This window comes from Gasterosteus aculeatus, chromosome 11 (assembly GCF_964276395.1).
Source record: "Gasterosteus aculeatus chromosome 11, fGasAcu3.hap1.1, whole genome shotgun sequence".
NCBI classification, from domain to species: Eukaryota; Metazoa; Chordata; class Actinopteri; order Perciformes; family Gasterosteidae; genus Gasterosteus; species Gasterosteus aculeatus.
Window position 1 is genome coordinate 6,425,038 of NC_135699.1, and position 19,235 is coordinate 6,444,272.

Consider the following 19,235-nt stretch of genomic DNA (forward strand, 5'->3'; position numbering starts at 1 on the left):
TTTGGGTGTGATGTCATCGCTCATGACGAAGACACCTCGTATTGTATGTACACTAAAACATTGTGCAACAGAAAACAAGCAAAAATGTACCAGAACATGTCTGCTGATTGTATTACTGCGGGGTTGTGGAGCTGAAATGACATTGAAATGTGATTTGTTTTGAAGATGTTCCGTCTGAAGATTGGATTTACCGCGGACTGCAGGAGAGAAAGAGACATTACCAGTGATTGGATTACATTTGAGGGTCCGATTACTTTCTGTTTGCAGGGAGGTGAAGTAGACGCGCTGAACTATTTCGATGCACACTGGCTGCTGACGGTCATAATTTATGATTAATAGTGGGAAAAAAGACAATTAGAAAGACAATCTTAATTGTCCAGAAGAAGCAGAGAAGCAATAAAACAGGCTGTTGGTGAGAAAACGGCTCAGGTCAAACGCACCAAATAATAATACAATTATGCTTATTGATCCGTTCCAAGGTCAAAGGTCAGGGTGAGGCAAAGAGCTGGTGGGCATTTAATGTTTGACTCATCTGCTGCGCTGCTGAAAGGTTGTCTCTTTAACTCAGACGCCGACGTGTGCAGAACGGAGCTCTGTTTCCAGATGTGCTAATCTTAGACTTGCTCTGCATAAATGATGCGTGGCCTTTGGAGAAGGCGGCAGACATAAACCACCGCTCCCCCGAGAGGAGTGAGGTACGAACCGCTTCTTCTTCTTATTCTTCTTCTTTACCCACCGCCGTTTTCGTGTGTGTTCAAAAGACACGTCCTAAGTGTGCAGCTGCTGAGGAGGCAGATGATGACCCCCCCCCAAACGCCTCACACGCTTGTGTGTGTGTGTGTGTGTGTGTGTGTTTGTTTGAGTGCACGCTCATGCACGTGCACAGAAAAGATGCCAGTGTGATCTGTTTGGCCTCTTTGTTTTTCCTGCCCTCTGATGTGCGAGCTCGGGCCATGAATAGAGTTCTGTGTGGACGTCCTCATGATTCAAAACGCTGAGTCCATCTGATCAGAGAGAGAGAGACAGAGAGAGAGAGAGAGAGAGAGAGAGAGACAGAGAGAGAGAGAGAGAGAGAGACAGAGAGAGAGAGAGAGAGAGAGAGAGAGAGACAGAGAGAGAGAGAGAGAGAGAGAGAGAGAGAGAGAGAGAGAGAGAGAGAGAGATGTTTGTTGGTGATAAACACCAAACATTAAACTGCATATTAATGTTTATTACTTTTTGGAGCAGTCATATGAACCATTCACACAGATAAACGGGAGGGGGAGGAGGGGGGAGGCCGTGGAGAAGGGAAACAAAACTCCCAGTTCAGCTCCCAGATTTCGCTCCATCCGAGGGGGCGTGGCCGGCCGCGCCACGTCACTGATGCTTATATAGGCTGCAGCTGTGGCGGCGGACTCGCGCTCAAAGACTCCCCTCTCAGCCGCGCTCTCGCACGCACACGCACGCAACACCCCAAACAAAGAGAAGCACGCGAGAGGCAGCGCGGCATCGCCCAGCATCCCACTAGCAGAACCACCGCCCCCTCCCTCCCCCCCCCACCCCTCTTTAGACGGAACCGGTCCGGTCCGAGAGCACAGAACCGACGATGACCACCAACGGCGCCACTAACGGGACCAGCGACATGCTGCAGATCCAGTTCGGTCTGATCAACTGCGGCAACAAATACCTAACGGCGGAGACCTTCGGCTTCAAGATCAACGCGTGCGCGTCGTCCATGAAGAAGAAGCAGATCTGGACCCTGGAGCAGAGCGGCGACGACTCCAGCGGCGACGTGTTCCACCTCAAGTCCCATCTGGGCCGGTACATCGCCGCCGACAAGGACGGCAACGTCACCGGGGACAGCGAGAGCCCCGGCCCGGAGTGCCGGTTCGTCATCACCGCCCACGACGACGGCCGCTGGTCCCTGCGGTCCGAGCCGCACGGCCGCTACCTGGGCGGCACCGAGGACCGGATCATCTGCTTCGCGCAGACCGCGTCCGTGGCGGAGAAATGGAGCGTGCACATCGCCATGCACCCGCAGGTGAACATCTTCAGCGTGACGCGCAAGCGGTACGCGCACCTGAGCGGCAAGGCGGACGAGATCGCCATCGACCGCGACGTGCCGTGGGGGGTGGACTCCATGATCACGCTGGTGTTCCAGGAGCAGCGCTACCACCTGCAGACCTCCGACAACCGCTTCCTGAGGAACGACGGCACGCTGCTCGCCCCCGCGGACAAGACCACGGGCTACACGCTGGAGTTCCGCTCCGGGAAGGTGGCGTTCAGGGACTGCGGCGGCAGGTACCTGGCTCCATCCGGGCCCTCCGGCACCATGAAGTCCGGCAAAGGCGCGCGCGTGGGCAAGGACGAGCTGTTCGTGCTGGAGCAGAGCCACCCGCAGGTGGTGCTGACCGCCGCCAACGAGAGGAACGTCTCCACCCGGCAAGGTGGGTGGAGTGTGTGTGTGTGTGTGTGTGTGTGTGTGTGTGTGTTATGCCTGGTGGTCCTACTGGGGACCCCCTGGTGAGTGTGGGTTGTGTGATGGAATGTCACACGTGCACAGAAGGTTAGGATGTGGGCATGTTGATGACCTACGTATTCAGGCCTGTAACTGTATTTAAACGCAGAGGCCACATTCCAATATGTACCCGATCTTAAGACACCAAAGATTTGCATCTATTGAAGCGGAACCCTCACCAACCCAAACAGAATTTAAGAATGCGAGCTGAAGGAAGGACGTTGGGCCTTGTGACTACATTGAGCAGCGTGTGCTCGTGTGCCATCATTCAAATGTAAAGCAGCCTTAAACTGGCACAGAGCCGATCAGCTCCACAGGGGAGAGGAAGACGCACGTTTTAGGTCTACAAAGATTAATACTCTGCTCCTTTTTTAAAAGAGTATTTTTCGAAGTGTGCATTTGACTCACTCATTGGAAATGCAATGCTCACGTGGCCTTATCGGCATGGCAACCCCTAATCGTCATGAGTAGATCTGCATCAGCTGAACTCTTTAGACACGTTCATGGTTCCTCACACAGTTCAGATATTATCTGGTTAATTTGCTTTACGGGTGTCTGCTTGACAGCTGTTGGTGTGCAAAGATGCAATCTCGTTTCCTCCACCTTCTTTCTTCCCTTCCGTCCCCTCCCAGCCTTTCTCCATCCCTTCCTCCGCCGTCCCTCCTTTTCACCTTCGCTCACTTTGCCTCCCTGCTTTTTTTTTTTTTTTTCTCCTCATCTTTCATCTTTCATCATTCCTTAATGCCTTCTCCTGTCACATCCTCCCTTAACGCCCCCCCCCCCCCACTCCTTTCTTCCGCCCTTCAGGCCCGGCTGCTGCTGCTCTTGCTTTGTGTGTGTGTGTGTGTGTGTGTGTGTGTTATGTCACTACCAGCGGCTATCCTCATGTTGACCATTAAACATGAACCGGAAGCCCTTAAGTGTGTGTTAGTGTGTGTGTTGGCGTGTGCGCATTGAGCTGTAATAGGGATGTTGTTCCGATTCTCTACATCTCTGCTCAGAGGAACACACACTGAACACACCGTCCTGTCACCTATGTTCAGAAAGCATGAGCCTTTTTTTTTTAAATCCTCTGCTCCCGTCCCTCCCCAAGCCTGTTTTGGTTCTGCCTCCCAGCTTTGTGGACTTTCAGACATTCAGCTCCGTCTCCCACACAAAATGGAGGCCGGGTTTGAAGCTGGACATCACGTAACAACTTGTCACGCCGTGAAAGCGCTGCAAACGATGGCGCTCTTAAAATGAGATCTGATGGAATTATACGATGACGCGCTGTGCTGAGATCCTCAAATGCACTTTCATAATACCCCAGTGAAACGGATGAGATCGCTGTCTGAGATATATTGCCAAATCAGATTATGGCTGCAGAACCACAACATCCTGCTCACACAATGATGCCAGGCTCATATCAGGGCTGCCATAAACTATTCTATCGTCTTTTTCTTGATTGATTTAATGGTAAAGCTACATTTTTGTCTGAAAATAGAGAAAAATAACCATCAATTTGACATTCAAACATCAACCTTTGGTTGAATAATCACAGAGGACTTAAAACATGAGTTGTGGCCATTTTTACCCAAAGAAAATACAATAAAATGATTGATATATATCTTATATCTTCCTCATACATTTGGTCGAATGACTAAATTGACAAATCCTTCAACCTCAAAAAAAAACCTTCCTCCGTTGTAGTAGTTTCAATAGGACGCGGTTTCCTCCATTAGTGGACTCGGGACTCCCTGAGCTCAGCTGTGAAGCAGAACTGGCCTGAGAAAAGGGTTACATGTGTGCATCAGTAATCAGGCCAACAGTCGCATGTGATGCCTTGCTCAAGGGCACTGGTGCAATGCAGGCCATGTCCTCTTTGCAGCTGGTTGAGACTCACTGGTTGGAGGAAGAGCAGCAACTGGGCCATTGTGACGTGGATTAAATGTTGAGCGCAATTAAACTGGCTCCAGATGTTTTTTCCAGCCGACAGCTGCTCGCAGCGCCTATTTGGCAGGCCGACCTCCACCAAGATGGCAACTTTGAGCTGGTCGGCTTTTCATTAGCGACCGCAGCACCAGTGGGTCGTCCTGAAGCCGCCAAATGACTATTTGGACGTTTCCGCCCCTTTGATGGCTCGTGGTTTACCTCCTGCGTTCCCACAAAGCGGCTAGTAAATATTATTTTATATAACGATGGCCAAACTACAAAAACAGACCCATGTTTTTATTTAAGTAGCTCCAATTGACAATATTAACATACCTGCGTTTGGCGTCAATCTGACCTAATTTGGGCGTAATATCTCTCCCCTTAAACTAGTCAGTGTTTTATTTATTTTTTTCCAACCAACACCTTTTGTCAAATTATGTCTGTGTTCAGTTGGTCAGAGGACCCGGACAAGTGGGGTGAAAAGTTCTGTGCAGTTTGAATCAATGAGCAGGTGAACCGGGACCTAATGTGGAGCTAATGCCTTTAGCAGTCGTCTCTTCAGGCCCTCGGCAGTGAAGCCAATTGGCTTATTTCACCAAAATGTCAAACTAACAACTGACCTCGCACAAGTTGCACTGAAAACAATCACTGTTTGTTCAGATTGCAGCAAGGAAGTCTGCAGCTTGTGCAGACTTTCAAGGCAAGCGCTTAAAAAAACATCTGATTTGAAATCAGGCCTTGAATCTTGTTTTGTGAACGCAGGAGAAATAAAGTGAGGCTTCGTGTTGTGTCTGTCTACGATTCAGCCCTGACACCCAGTCTATCCTTCACCCGCTGGCAGGAAATGAGACATGAGACATGAGACGCACAACTCCGACCTTGGCCGGTGTGTGTTTAATCCCCGCAGGGCAGAGGATGGTGATTTGCTCCATCTACAGCTCATAAACCCACACTCACCCGACAGGGACGCAACCAATCCGAGCATCCTTGGTAATGGTGTGTGTGTGTGTGTGTGTGTGTGTGTGTGTGTGTGTGTGTGTGTGTGTGTGTGTGTGTGTGTGTGTGTGTGTGTGTGTGTGTGTGTGTGTGTGTGTGTGTGTGTGTGTGTGTGTGTGTGTGTGTGTGTGTGTGTGTGTGTGTGTGTGTGTGTGTGTGTGTGTGTGTGTGTGTGTTGGGAGCGTGTGTGTGTGTGTGTGTTGGGAGCGTGTGTGTGTGTGTGTGTGTGTTGGGAGCGTGTGTGTGTGTGTGTGTTGGGAGCGTGTGTGTGTGTGTGTGTGTTGGGAGCGTGTGTGTGTGTGTGTGTGTTGGGAGCGTGTGTGTGTGTGTGTGTGTGTTGGGAGCGTGTGTGTGTGTGTGTTGGGAGCGTGTGTGTGTGTGTGTTGGGAGCGTGTGTGTGTGTGTGTGTGTGTGTGTGTTGGGAGCGTGTGTGTGTTGGGAGCGTGTGTGTGTGTGTGTGTGTGTGTGTGTTGGGAGCGTGTGTGTGTTGGGAGCGTGTGTGTGTTGGGAGCGTGTGTGTGTGTGTGTGTTGGGAGCGTGTGTGTGTTGGGAGCGTGTGTGTGTGTTGGGAGCGTGTGTGTGTGTGCGTGCCAGGGGGAGCTGCCTCATGTCGACAGCACCGTGGAGCCTCTCCTCCCTGATGTTGTCTACTTTGTTAAAGGTTAAGACTACCGGTCTTCTGGGTGTCGCCACATTTTTTTATCTCCGTCTGTTATTCACTAAAGAAAATATTTTTTTGTTGCTTCAGACTAAACTGAATGAGGTTGAAGGTTATTTAACTTTTTCCCCCTTTTTTTTTTTTTTTTTTCCTCCATTTGTTTGTGTGTGTGTTCAGTAAGTCTGACTGAGCAGTGGTGGTACAGTTGTGTGTGTGTGTGTGTGTGTGTGTGTGTTACAAAAAAGGCTGATGATCCGTCTCCCCGGTTGTGCCCCAGCTGGTCGCCTCCTCAGTGAGGCCTGCTGAACAATAGGACGCACACAACTGCACTTGATACAATGGCGTGCGTTCACAGCAGGCCTCCAGGTTCTGGCCAACCGCTACTGGGACCAGCAATCTGTGCCTGCCGCCATCAGGCGCAATGTGGTGGGTGGGGCGGACAGAAGGAGTGTGTGTGTGTGCGTGGAAACTATGTGCGGTCACTTCTTTTGATGTAGTTTTCTGAAGAGGGATGTGGTGTGTGTGTGTGTGTGTGTGTGTAAGGGACCCTCTACCAGCCGATGACCCGTGAGCTTCTTACAGTGATCAGCAAAGACACATCTGGGTACACACACACACACACACACACACACAGATAAAGGCTAGGGAGGCCTCTCTGGGTCACGGCTGAGGCTCTGCAGGCCTCAGGGTGACTGTTTTGTCTCTGTCAGTCTTATTTTCATGTTGTGTACCCGCCAGTGCTTTTCTGTCCTTGTGATAACACATGACCAGTTGTGTGTGTGTGTGTGTGTGTCAGACACTGAGCCTTTAACTGTAGTGGAGACAGACTCGCCCCCCCCCCCAGTAACAGACTAGTCAAATATTGTCCTAACTTTTGCCTTGAAATGTTTTAACGCCTGTGAAATGTGTTGACTCTTTGACAGCGGTGGGGAAAAAAACCACCCACATAAATTCAAAAGGAAAAGATTTTGTGGGAATCATTTATTCAAACGAGCTCTGCAGAGGAACTGATGGCGATCGGTACACAGTACAGCATGTAAAGCCCGTCTTTTGATGGTTTCCTGGTGTATTTTCATATAGTGAAATGTTCTTCCCTTTGTGTGAGAAGCTGTCAGGACGATGACCGGCTTGTTTGTGCTTTCTGCTCCTATTAAATATCTTTCATGTTGACAAGTCCCAGAAATATAAGAAGCTTAAACTACTTTCATTTAATGGATCCACTCGTGAGCTGAAGGTTTACACACTGAGACAAATTGAATGGTTTTAGGGTGAAGTATGAGCTCATGTGTCTCATAAAGACTGATACGACTGTTTAATGTCTGTACGATAAATATCGAGCTTTCACCGGCAGCCGGTTTGCTTAAAGATTAAATAAGATTAAAATATTATGAATTAATGAGGTATTTTTTGTTCCTCAAGTGGATCCAAATCACTTTTTAAAGACTCAATTACAGTCTGATTAATAGATCAATGCAATAGAACGGATGGATCCTGAACAATTTGTTTACTCCTTAATACTAAACACGGTTCTACTAATTCGTGGCTGTCAGCTGGTGGAGGTTTACTCCCCCGGCCTCCGTAGTAAGTGCTCGCTGCGGAGTGGATGTGTTGGCCGAGCAGGAAGCGCTGATGATGGGAGTCGAGCGGAGGCCGACCCTCCTCTCTCCTCTAAGCCCTCCATGTGGTTCTCATTATGGTTGCGTGCGTGCGTGCGTGCGTGCGTGCGTGCGCGCGCGCGCACGCAGCCTCGCATATTTCTGCAGAAACCCAATCTGCCGTCTGAGGCTGCAGTCGGTGGACTCTGCACAGGAGAGGAGACCCGTTATGCGAGCACAGCGTCGCTTGGTCCTACTTTTTAAATCAAAGCCCATCTTCGGCTTCAGTTGGAGACGATCGGCGTACATTTAGTGATCAGGTCCCATCTGCTGGGAAGGATTTTTAAATCCGGTTGGGGCCGACTGAGGAGGACTGAACTCTGTTTACATCTGTGAAGAGCAGCCATTAACATGTTCTTATGACTGGATCTGAACATCATGTCAAACCTGTCAACGTTGCCTCTGCTGGTAGAAATGTTTAGTAACTAAACACAAACATCCTGCCATATTTGCACTATGAGCAACCATCTCATAATGGACACTGAAAAAATGGGAAAGAAACCCCCCCCAACATTGTTGGAGGCCAACAAATATAGAAACTGTCAGCTGAAAAATATCACAACAAAGAACATTCTTCCAATTCTGACACAAGGATGAAACTGTTAATCATTATGAGCTGTCTGGTTTTTATTTTTAAATGTATTCCGAGCCGGTAGCGAGGCTGTGGGAGAAGCAGAGTAAATTGGGGGGGGGGAAACATCTAAAGGGAGACGGGAGGGGACACATGAGCGAGCTGGTTTGTTTTCTCAAACACATCTTTCTTTTTCTTTCTTAGTCCGTCTCGCTCTGCACACATTTACACAGCGGCCCAACGGACCGTCCACGGCTCGCTGTTGGGCCTCCAGCTGTAGGTCCGTCCGCCGTGACCTCCTCCTATACAACAGCTCTCATTGTGTCGTGTGTGTGAAGGGGGATCAGCATCGTAGCATGTTCCTCTGCGTCCTTCAGTTGAATTGTGTTTGTTTACCTCTTTGTTGCGTTGCGTTCTTTCGTAGGGTTGACGGGGTCTTGATGAGGACTGGTGTTACGTGCACATAGTCGGATGTACGGACGACTATTTTTATTATTGATTTACTGTGTGATTCAGAGCAAAATGTTTTTTAGCTCCAGCCGTCTGGTCCAAAAACACAACACAAGTCGCGGTGACAAGTGCAGAAAATCAGCGCATTCGTCATCTTTTTGACGAGCAATGCCAATTGACCAGTCAGTAAGCCCCGCCCCTCGCTGCTACTCCACCAGGCAGCGTTGTCAGATATTCATGGTCTCAGGAGGATGCATCACATGTGGCCTTGTCATTAAGCATGTTGACCTTAGCGCTTAGCTGAAAACACAGCTGTGCCTAAACGTCCAGTGCCCATCTCTCAAAACTCACTCTATTAAAAACGCTTACAACACACTCGACATCTGACCGAACCGTGAGGAAGGACTTAGTTTTCAGATTTCCTCAAAGCAAAATGTGTCTCTTAGCTATTTCAATATCTAACGTTGACTGCATGAACACATAATGCAAATATAACCTTATTTCCATCCACACGACATTCACAACTTTTCCAAATCGGGTGTGGTGGTGGTGGAGGAGGTGGAGGAGGAGGGGTGACTAACACGCGACGCACACAGGAGAAGCGCTTGCTATTTAAAACCATTGGAGGCGCTTTGTTATACATTATTTTAAAGCCTCACAGACCTGCACACATGTTGCGTAACAAATAATCTGAGGCCGTCGTCGGTTATCAAAATAGTTTGAGATTCAGTTTCGGGAGATGAACTGTTTCCACATTCACTGGAGATTATTGAGGCCTCTATTTTTTCTGTTTAATGTGTGTATTTGTGAAATCCTTCACTAATCCAAGCCCGCCTGATGTTGCTCATTTAGAGCGTCTGATCCTGACCAGAGGATGTGTGTGGGTGTGTGTTTGTGTCTACATCTGGACTGTTGGTGGTCATCCTCGTCGTCTATTTAAAGCCCTCACATGTGCGCTGAGCTAACGTCTGACCCACTAGCCTGTATTTTAACCCCCCGCCCACTGTCTGACCCCACACAGGTATGGACCTGTCGGCCAATCAGGACGAGGAGGGCGACCAGGAAGTCTTCCAGGTGGAGATATGTCGCGAAAACCGCAAGTGTGCGTTCCGGACCGCCGCTGGGAAATACTGGACCCTGACTGCTAATGGTGGCCTGCAGTGCACCGCCTCCACCAAGTACGCGTGACACACACACACACACACACACACACACACACACACAATCCCATCACGTCTCCTCGTCACTCCCTGCCACACCTGCTCCAATCTGTCCACTCTCTAACCTCTCAGCGCCAAGCATTGTGTGGGAGAACCTGATCCTGGTCCGTCACAGCTCTTAGTCTGCAGTGCGTGTGTGCGTGTCTGCGTGTGTGTGTGTGTGTGTGTGTGTGTGTGTGTGTGTGTGTGCGCGCGCGGTAGGGGATGGATGAGGTGTGTGGAAGAGTTGAAATGTGAGTGAACTCATGGCTGCGGCATGTTTTGGGAGATTAAGTGCAGTCAACTTGTAGTGAGTGATTTTTCTTTTTATGTGCAGTGGTGGTTCCGCCCGGCCAGAGTGCTGGCTATTAACCCCTGACCTTTGACCCCTCCCCCTGTGCTCCTGGATGATTCCCCTGTGAGGCCCCTCCCCTCGCAGGTTTAGTGGAGTAGACTTTTCTCGACCTCCTCCAGCACTAAGTGGAGCACTTGGCTCCCCTTTTTTTGAGTGTTTTCAGAGCTAGAAGCTGCAGGATGAAGAGCACGCGGAACATTTGATCCCGTGAGACCAGTCAGAGCGCATCCCTCCGGTTTATCTTTAAAAAAAACAAAAAACGGAGCAGATCGCTCTACACGAAGTCCACCAAATTCCTCCGTCACATTCTTGACATTTGACTCCTCGCAGATCAGACCACAAAAATCTGCTCCTTCTGTCTGTCTCTCCTCTGTCTGTGGCTTGAGGAGACATTTTCTCATGTGGCACTAAAACCCCACTTTGTGCCCAGCATTAGCAAGCTCATCCCTCCACCTTAAACCCACCTATCCAATTACCCAGCAGCTCCTTAAGGTCGGGGGTCAACCAGCCGGGTGTCGTTTTCTCACACGTCTACCTCCCACCTACACGGAATCATCCTCCTGTGCGTTCCCTCTGCAGGTCGGCTAATTGCTACTTCGACATCGAGTGGCGTGGGAAGAGGCTGACTCTGCGGGCAGCCAACGGGAAATATGTCGCCGCCAAGAAGAACGGCCAGCTAGCGGCCACCATCGACTCTGCCGGTCAGTGAGATTTGTTGATTCAGCCGCAATGACGGACTAACTGGTTTCCTTTCCAGCCCAGATCGGAGGAGGAGGGGGGCTGGGGGGGGGGGGCTGGATGTTCCAGTTGTTTCTGGGCCTCAAAGGCAGAATGTAACTTGACTCTTTGTGGCTTTAGAGCTGCTGTCTTTTGCTCTGCTTGGTTGCCTCGTTGATGCTATATTAGTTTTTAAGTCAATCATTTGATCGGAAACGTCACGGCTAAACTCCCGAGTCACAGACGAGCTTTCACGAAAACACAAAACCCAGTCGCTTTATTCCATCACAAGTTTACTCTAATTCAGAGGAAATGCATCTTTATACGGTTTCCAGTTGGCTTTCAAATCCGACTTGCAGCAACGTGGATCAAAGCTGAATCTTTTTACTTTGTGCTGCAGTTTCCGATGAGCCGGCTGTTACAACTGGGCTCTTTTTAGGGAAGCCAAGTAACTTTGCATCCGTTTGAAATGAAACGAAAGCTCAAACGTTGCAGTAAAACAATGGCAGTTTAATTATTTGTGTGTTGTAATTGTATTTAAACGCCTCAGCACAGAGTGAAATAAACTGTTGGCGTTGTTGCGTCGTTACAGATGTTTTTACACATGTTGTGCCCCTCTTGTTTGCTCCCAGGTGAGTCCGAGGAGTTTCTCATGAAGCTGATTAACCGCCCGATCATCGTGCTGCGCGGGGAGCACGGCTTCATCGGCTGCAGGAAGGTGACGGGGACGCTGGACTCCAACCGCTCCACCTACGACTACTTCACCCTGGAGTTCAGAGACGGCGCTTACAGCCTGCAAGGTCCGTTTTATCCGCCAGCGTCTTGCTGAGGGGCGGGAACTCCAGAGGGCATCCGAGGGATTAAATCAAGGCTTGTGTTTGGGCCAAAAAGGGGGATTTGATTTGGATCATTTCCTAAATCTTTGCTTGTCCCACCCCTCCCCCCCCACCCCCCTTTCCAGACTCCACAGGTAAATACTGGATGGTTGGGAACGAGCAGTCGGTGGTGAGCAGCAGCGACGCGCCCGTCGACTTCCTGTTTGAGTTTTGCGACTACAACAAGCTGGCTATCCGCCACGCCGCCGACGGCAAGTACCTCCGCGGCGACCACGCCGGCGTGCTGAAGGCCAACGCCGACGACCTGGAGACGGCCACGCTCTGGGAGTACTGAGGGAGGGCGTGGCTGCTGCGACGCCGATGAGCGAAAGTGTGGCGACGCAGCACAACCCGTCCCTGCATCCACCTATCCCCCCCAACCCCACCCGTTCCTTATATTATATCTCGTACTACGACTTTATCTGTTGATGAACTACATAGAGAGAACATAAAGAAAGGACAGAGGCGCTCGTTTCCCTCGGTCCATCCCTCCCAGCTTCCCGCCGCCCTTCATCTGTTGCCATAGTCACCGTGGGGCTGTGCACTTTTTCTGCTCCGATCTGGTTCGCTGCTCGACCTGTCACACTCCTTCGGATTGGGCCGTCCCTCTCCCAGAGCAGAGCAGAGCCACATTTTAAGAGCCCCACCCTCCCTGCCCCCCCCCACTACCCTTTCTACCCGTCTCTATTGTCTGTGTGAGTAGCACATGGTGGCAGTATTTATGCTTTGACCCGGTCAGCCAGACCTGCTTCTACCTGATCCGATCTCCCAAAACCAACCCACCGTCGGATCCAATGTGCTCCGGCTGCTTCCTGTTAGCGGGACGCGCGACACGGAGCCGGTGGGTTCGTCTCTGAGCGTTTTCGCGTCGCGTAGCAACAGATTTAATGATCCGACCAGGCAGAGCGTGTATGTCTTTCATGAGTGGCGCCCGTTGCCTCGGCCTCATGAATGTGTGATAACTGGAGTGGATCTGATGATTATAGAAAATGATGTAACTTACGGGTTTAACCCCCCCCCCCCCTTATTCATCTCAACTGTAAAAGGCTCTAGTGTAAACCTGTTTCCTGTGTTGTTCTCTAGCGGTGTTCTCATTGGACCAAACAGGATGTAGGAAGCAAAAACACGTAACCCCGCCCCCCCCTATTGTCCCAAGACCAGTTAAAAGAAATTAAAAATAGAAATGGTGCGGTCACGTACTGTGTGTTTACTGCACTCCCTCGTCGTACTGGAAGAAGACCAGCACTCCCTGATTCCCAGTTGGATTTCTTTCTACGTCCAAGGCACAGACATTATCATGGGTACAGCAGGTAGCCATAGCAACGGAACGATTTATAATTCCCTTTTTGAAAGCTGCTTTTTGAATCCTTCAACCAAACCTAGACCTCAGACTTGATTTAGACCAAACCTTTGATACTGGATTAACAAACCGTCATCTCACACGCACACCTGAGGAACCTGGTGCTACTAACTCATGACACGTTAGTCGATTATCTCACGCTGTCTGGACTCGCCGCGTCTCTGCACATTAAAGCCTCGCCATGTAAGAGAAAAGGCTGAAATCGAGCCCTTACTAACCTTAATCTGCTGCTTCTTTAAATTTCATTTTTGTCTGCAGTATCATGGCAACCTTCATAATAAGATTTATTTTTGCTCATTTTTGTTGGATTTCTTTTGCGTTCCTTGTCCTTAAAGGTGGGGAAGGCATGTGTATAAAAAAAAAAAAAATATCTGTTATGCTTGCGTGTAGCACAAAGCACCCATGGTTTCTGTCTACTACAGCGAAGATTGGCACTTGGCCCCTAAAATGATTGGGCTCTTCCACCCGTCACCATCAAACATTCCTCTGACACTACGTACCCCACGTGGAATGATGCATGATTGTAGCCAGCTCCTCAACAAGTCTGTTTTTTTACGGTTTGAGCGTTTTTTTGCGCGATGGGTTGAGAATCTGAAGCGAATGAAAGGAGCTGTTTGCCCTTTGGAGAAACCTGCGTCTCCATGGGAACCAAGACCAAGGCTGAGACAAGCGGATGTGGAGGGGTAAACATGTGGTAATGACTGTGCCTTACACTTGGGTTTTTGGGCAGTAGAAAAAAGAAGAAAAAAAAAAAGAATCCACATCTTTGCTTTGTATAACTGGAACTTCTTTTTGTATTATTATTTTGTATATCATTTTTTTGATATTGTGGATTAACCTCTCTTGTGCCATTTGGTTCACCTGAAATCCAACAACCAATAAAACTGGGATTTGGAATGCTGCACGTCTTTATTGTTTCTTCTCTTCGCTTGACGAGAAACCGTTAATTACTGATTTTGTTCTGATCAGTTGTAGCTAACTTTAACGGTTTGTTTTATTGAAACTGAAACAAACTGCAATTATCAGGTTTAGTCCACTAATCCACAGCTCAACATTTCAGACAGCGGTTAGATCTGGGTTTTATCGTTCATGTTTCACAACGGTATGTTCAGGTTTTTAATGTTAAAATAGAAACCAATGCGTCTTGTAAAAAGATTTGTACATCGCCTTTCTAATCTTCCAACCACTTAAAGCTACATGTCGCTCACCAAAAGTCATGCACTCATGGCACAGCCTCCAGGGGGAAATTAGGGGTCAAGTACCTTGGCCAAGGTGAAAAAAACATTTTGTGCATCACGGTGCACATTTTCCATGCGTTTAAACGGGGCTGGACAGACACTGCCTTTTATTTTTGTTCTTGCATGTTGATTTAACACAAAACCCAATGACAAGTCATAGTTAAACCTGCCAATCATCCTTTTCCTGCCCCGCACATTTTCTCATTTAATCCCAGTACTTCACTCTCCTGCCAGAGCCAAAATGGCTCCATGTGCACACACACGCACACGTATATGGAAACACACACTCTTTCCTGCAGCCTGAATAGACCCTTTGTGTTGAAATATTCTTTCTACTGCAGGGAAAAGGGCAACCCCCCCCAAATATACACACATACATAAACACCATTCAGGCGGTAATGTAATGATGGAGTCTCTAATCCAACTCCCGCCCCCTGTCATGCATGCAGATCCCAGAGGGACACCCAACATGGCAAAACAAACACTCCAGCCCTCTGCTGCCTCTTCTCCCTTCCCCACCTAATCTCTCCCTCTCGGCCCGCTTTAACCATCCTCCCATCAATCCCTCATCCTCCCGCTCCCTCTGCGTTCTCCTGCGTAATTCCCCTCCCCCCAACTCCTGCTAAAAAAGATGAGTCACTCAAAATATGACCCAGATCGCAGAAATGGGTGCAGTGGTTTGTGGGTAAAGAATCAGGCGGCGCTGGCTGCCCTGTTTTTCAGAACAAATGAACGGGGGACTACGGGTGGGGTTTGTGAGGGAGGCTGTGTGCGAAATGGCCGCCGTCTCCTCCAGCCATTCGGAGCCCCCCTGCACCTCAACCGACCGCCTTGTTACCATGGAAACAGCAGCTGCTAGAAGCTGAGCGGTCTGGATCAAAGAGGCGGGTGGGTGTGTGGCGTCGCCAGGGCCAGAAATGTCAGAAAACATTCATTGCAACCAGAATGTGGGCCGACGGGCGCCTGGTGAGGCTTGTGTGGTGTGAGTGGGTGGGGGTGTGCAGAGCTCACGGGGGTTAGGATGAGGAGCCCTAGGGAGCAGCAGGAGGAGGAGGAGGAGGAGCTGCGTGGGGGCGTCTGCCTTTGATCAGAGAAGACCTCATCATCGAGGAAACGGCACAAGGCCCAAATCTGCTAATCTACAAATCTGTGTTCCTCTGGTGTTCCTCCCATCTACTTCACTGCAGGACTGTGTGTGTGTGTGTGTGTGTGTGTGTGTCGTCTCTTCTATCTCATATGACCAACTTTCTGCTCTGCTCCCTCTAATCAAATCTATTTCCACCAGTGTTTTCCCAATCTCTGCATGGGGGGGGTCACTGAGTCGCTCAGTAATCTCTTATTAATCTCACATTTTAGTGGATGTGAAAGAGCAACAGGGCTCTGTGCGGGTTGAAAAGCAGGCTGACTGGTCGGCATATTTTCACATCACATCTAAGTGTGTAATTCTCAGTTCTAACTCATCGTAGACGGCCCCACAATTAATAACGCCGCATCAGCGCCGTTGGGCCGTGTAGGGACAGCATTGCTTTGAGCTCAATGCTAACGTAAGCATGCTCACATGTTGTTATTAGGATTTTGCCGCTGATTCAGTTTCAGGGGGATAAAACCTTCATTTCAAAACCTCAGTGGGGGTCACAGGGTCAGGAAATCAGTTTGACGTTCAAGAGAAACAGCAAGTGTGCAAATTATTCTGCATTGTCAAGTTTCCAGGCAGCTCTACTGAGTGCTCGTGGGAAGGAGTAAAGCATATTGAAAATAGAGAAACCAATCATCATGTAGGGAATGTTGTAAAGGCCAAAAAATGATGAGAGCACTGCAAGTTTGCAGGGGTGAAAGCCTACAGAGACTTTACCCGGCAGAGCAGCTGCAGAAAAGATCATTGGAAATACACACACACTCATTAAAGACACACACAAACAGTTACAGAAACAAACAGTGCCAGCGGAGGTGGAGCAGCAAAAATTGTCTGGGGAGCAAATGATGCCAAACACCAGCGGCCCCTGTGGATGAGGCAGCAGGGGGCTTTAATGTGTGTACACACACAATGTGGGACCCTTGGGGTGTGAAGGTTGTCTCGGTCACCAGAGATGATGAAAAATATGTGTGTGTGTGTGTGTTGAAGCTGGAACCGTTACAGACACACTCGCTCCCACAGAAACAGGAAGCTGCAGCAGAGCCGGCGTTTGTCCCTCTCGGGTCTCCCAGGAGACACGCGGGTCAAGTCTGGTTCGTATTTTCATCACCACACACAGAAACGATGATGAAAATCTGTCAAATAAAAAAACATCTGAGGCGTCCACTACACCAGCTATTCAATGGAAGGCCAGCGGTCAATGGTGTTATTTTACACTCTGATTTACACTATTCATGTCGATAAGCCAGTTTAAGGTTAAGGCTGATAAGAGACGCTTCATAAACAGTTACAATTAAAAGTGCTTTACGTTTCGCATGAATAGAGAAAGAATGATAAAAAAACACAAGTCAGGCCTGGGCGATTTAGATAAAATTCCATTGTTAAGATAAGTCAAAATATACAAGACAAGACAAATATATGTTGTTGACATTTTATATACATCAAGGAATGGAAGTATTAAAAAATGTTAATTCCCAAAGCAGCCCTGCTCATATATGTGCAACATTGCTGACAATTCCTAATCAAACCAGGTGTATTAAAGAGGCAGAAAGCGTGAGTCTGGTTGTTTAAAATGGTCACATTGCCTGACTGTTACAATGTTTGAGACTAAGAGGTATAACGTGCATAATCTTAAACCAGCATAACATGATGATGTTTAGCCTGTATGTTTACATCCTAGCTTAGTGTGTTAGCATGCTAATGATTACCCATCAGCATAAACGCGAGTAAAGATAAAGCTGATGCGCATGTCATTCATATTGCTGGAATCTGCTCATAAAGCAAATAAGTGGATGAGTAGATTTTATACGGAGGACAAGAGGAATGTCTGATACTGAAGTCTGTGTTTTTCTACATCTTCTCTCCAAACTGTTATTCACCTCATTAACATTTTGCTTACAGTGAGATGTAAATCTACAGTGCCTTCCTGTAAACATTACTGTTGCCTCTCTGTAGACAACATTTAAATACATTTTAAATTAGATTCTCATTGTGTATTTTTATTCTGGTTGTACTACAATCCTGAAGATAGCTCTTTACCTGAAGGCCCCCGCAGTTCGGCTGCAGTCTGCAACACGTCACTAGAGGAAAAAATAGGTACCATCTCACATGCTGTCTCTTTAGGAGTCTCCACTATGTGAGATACTAGTTTCTAACTCTAGATAATCCATCTCCAACAGCACATTCATTTTTCACTTCAGAGTGAGTGTCACGTTGGTTAAGCCAGTCCTTTGTTCTTTCAATTAAAATGAGTCATAAGCAGATAATACTCTGTAATGCTATTTGACTGAAATCCACGACCGACGGACTCATCCGGATAGCGGATGGCGGGGGGGGTTCTGAGGACGGTTGGTCTCAGGGCTCGTGTCCTCCTCAGGTTGCAGGAGAGCAACAGTGACAATGAGGGCAAAGGGTCAAAAGCTTTTGGAACCCACTGCTGGGTAAGTAGACCTCTATCGGTTCGGAAGGTTTTGAGGGGCCTTTTCTGTAAACAACCCTGCACAAATTAATTCAGTCAAGTCCAACATTAGTTTGCGTGTGAAAAGGAAAACATATGGAACATTTACACGGATATGATAATAAAAATTGGCCCTTTAATCCAGAAAGACAGTTGTCCTTTAGAGAACCTCGGTTCAGGGGTGACATCTAGATCATTATGAATATTTGTCCTTGTGTGGGATTCCTCCACAGTTTCAAGTAACTTCCAGGTCTGATGGCTGAAGGTCCAGACATTCTCTAAGAACATTGTGTCTTCAAGTTGGTACCAGTCCGGGTACCAGTCCTACATCAAAGCGGGTAGTTCTTCTACCTGTGTCAGGTGGATGGCAGGTCCGGATCTTCTTGCAAGACCTGATATCATCAACTGGCTAGAAATGTTTTACTCCTTGTGTAAAACATAATAACGGATCATAACAACATCTCAATGCAAATACTTAACATAATGATTTGTTATATGTCTTGTTTTCAAATTCAAAATTAGCTACATTGTTTTGTCCAGGCCAAATGTACTTGACACAATACCAATATCAGGCATGAACAACATTCAGCTTTGGCAATATTTGATAAGGAATAAAAACACACAGAGAAAGTTACTTTATATTAGTATTTGTTCCCCTTGAGGTGCTTGATATTCACACATATTCTTTACATGTAAATAACGACATGGCTAACACACAACAAAGCTAACATCACGTTAGCTCAGTAGCAGTGAGAAGCTAACGTTAGCTTAGCGTCGCAGGTGAAATTAAACAGAATAGAAACTGGCCTACTGGCTTCTTCAGTGAAACGACTTCAATAAGTTCGCCTTTTTTCTTTACTGTTTCAGACGTTTTGTGGAGCTCAATGTTGTTTTATGGAAGATGGTGGTTCACAGCTGGAGTATTTCATAACAGAAGATAGATAGATAGATAGATACTTTATTGATCCCTCAAGAGGAAAATTTTGGTATCACAGCAGCATGTACAGGGAAGAAAATAGAATAAAAAGATACACATTATATACAATATAATAAGATAGAAATATTAAATTATCAAATTAAATTAAATTAAATAAACTAAAACTGAAACAAAAGAATAACCTTCCAAAAGAGACAATAATAATAATTTGTAAAAGGAGAAGAGG

The 19,235-nt window shown here is 47.9% G+C and overlaps 1 protein-coding gene across 1 annotated transcript; it reads left to right on the forward strand.

The window, feature by feature from the left end:
- The first annotated feature begins 1,373 nt into the window (after positions 1-1,373).
- Positions 1,374-14,145, forward strand: fscn1a (fascin actin-bundling protein 1a). The gene is made up of 5 exons (XM_040191646.2): positions 1,374-2,426; positions 9,760-9,916; positions 10,872-10,993; positions 11,642-11,809; positions 11,971-14,145. Exons 1-5 carry the CDS (start codon positions 1,586-1,588, stop codon positions 12,177-12,179), a joined length of 1,497 nt encoding a protein of 498 aa, XP_040047580.1. The 5' UTR covers positions 1,374-1,585; the 3' UTR covers positions 12,180-14,145.
- Positions 14,146-19,235: the final 5,090 nt, after the last annotated feature.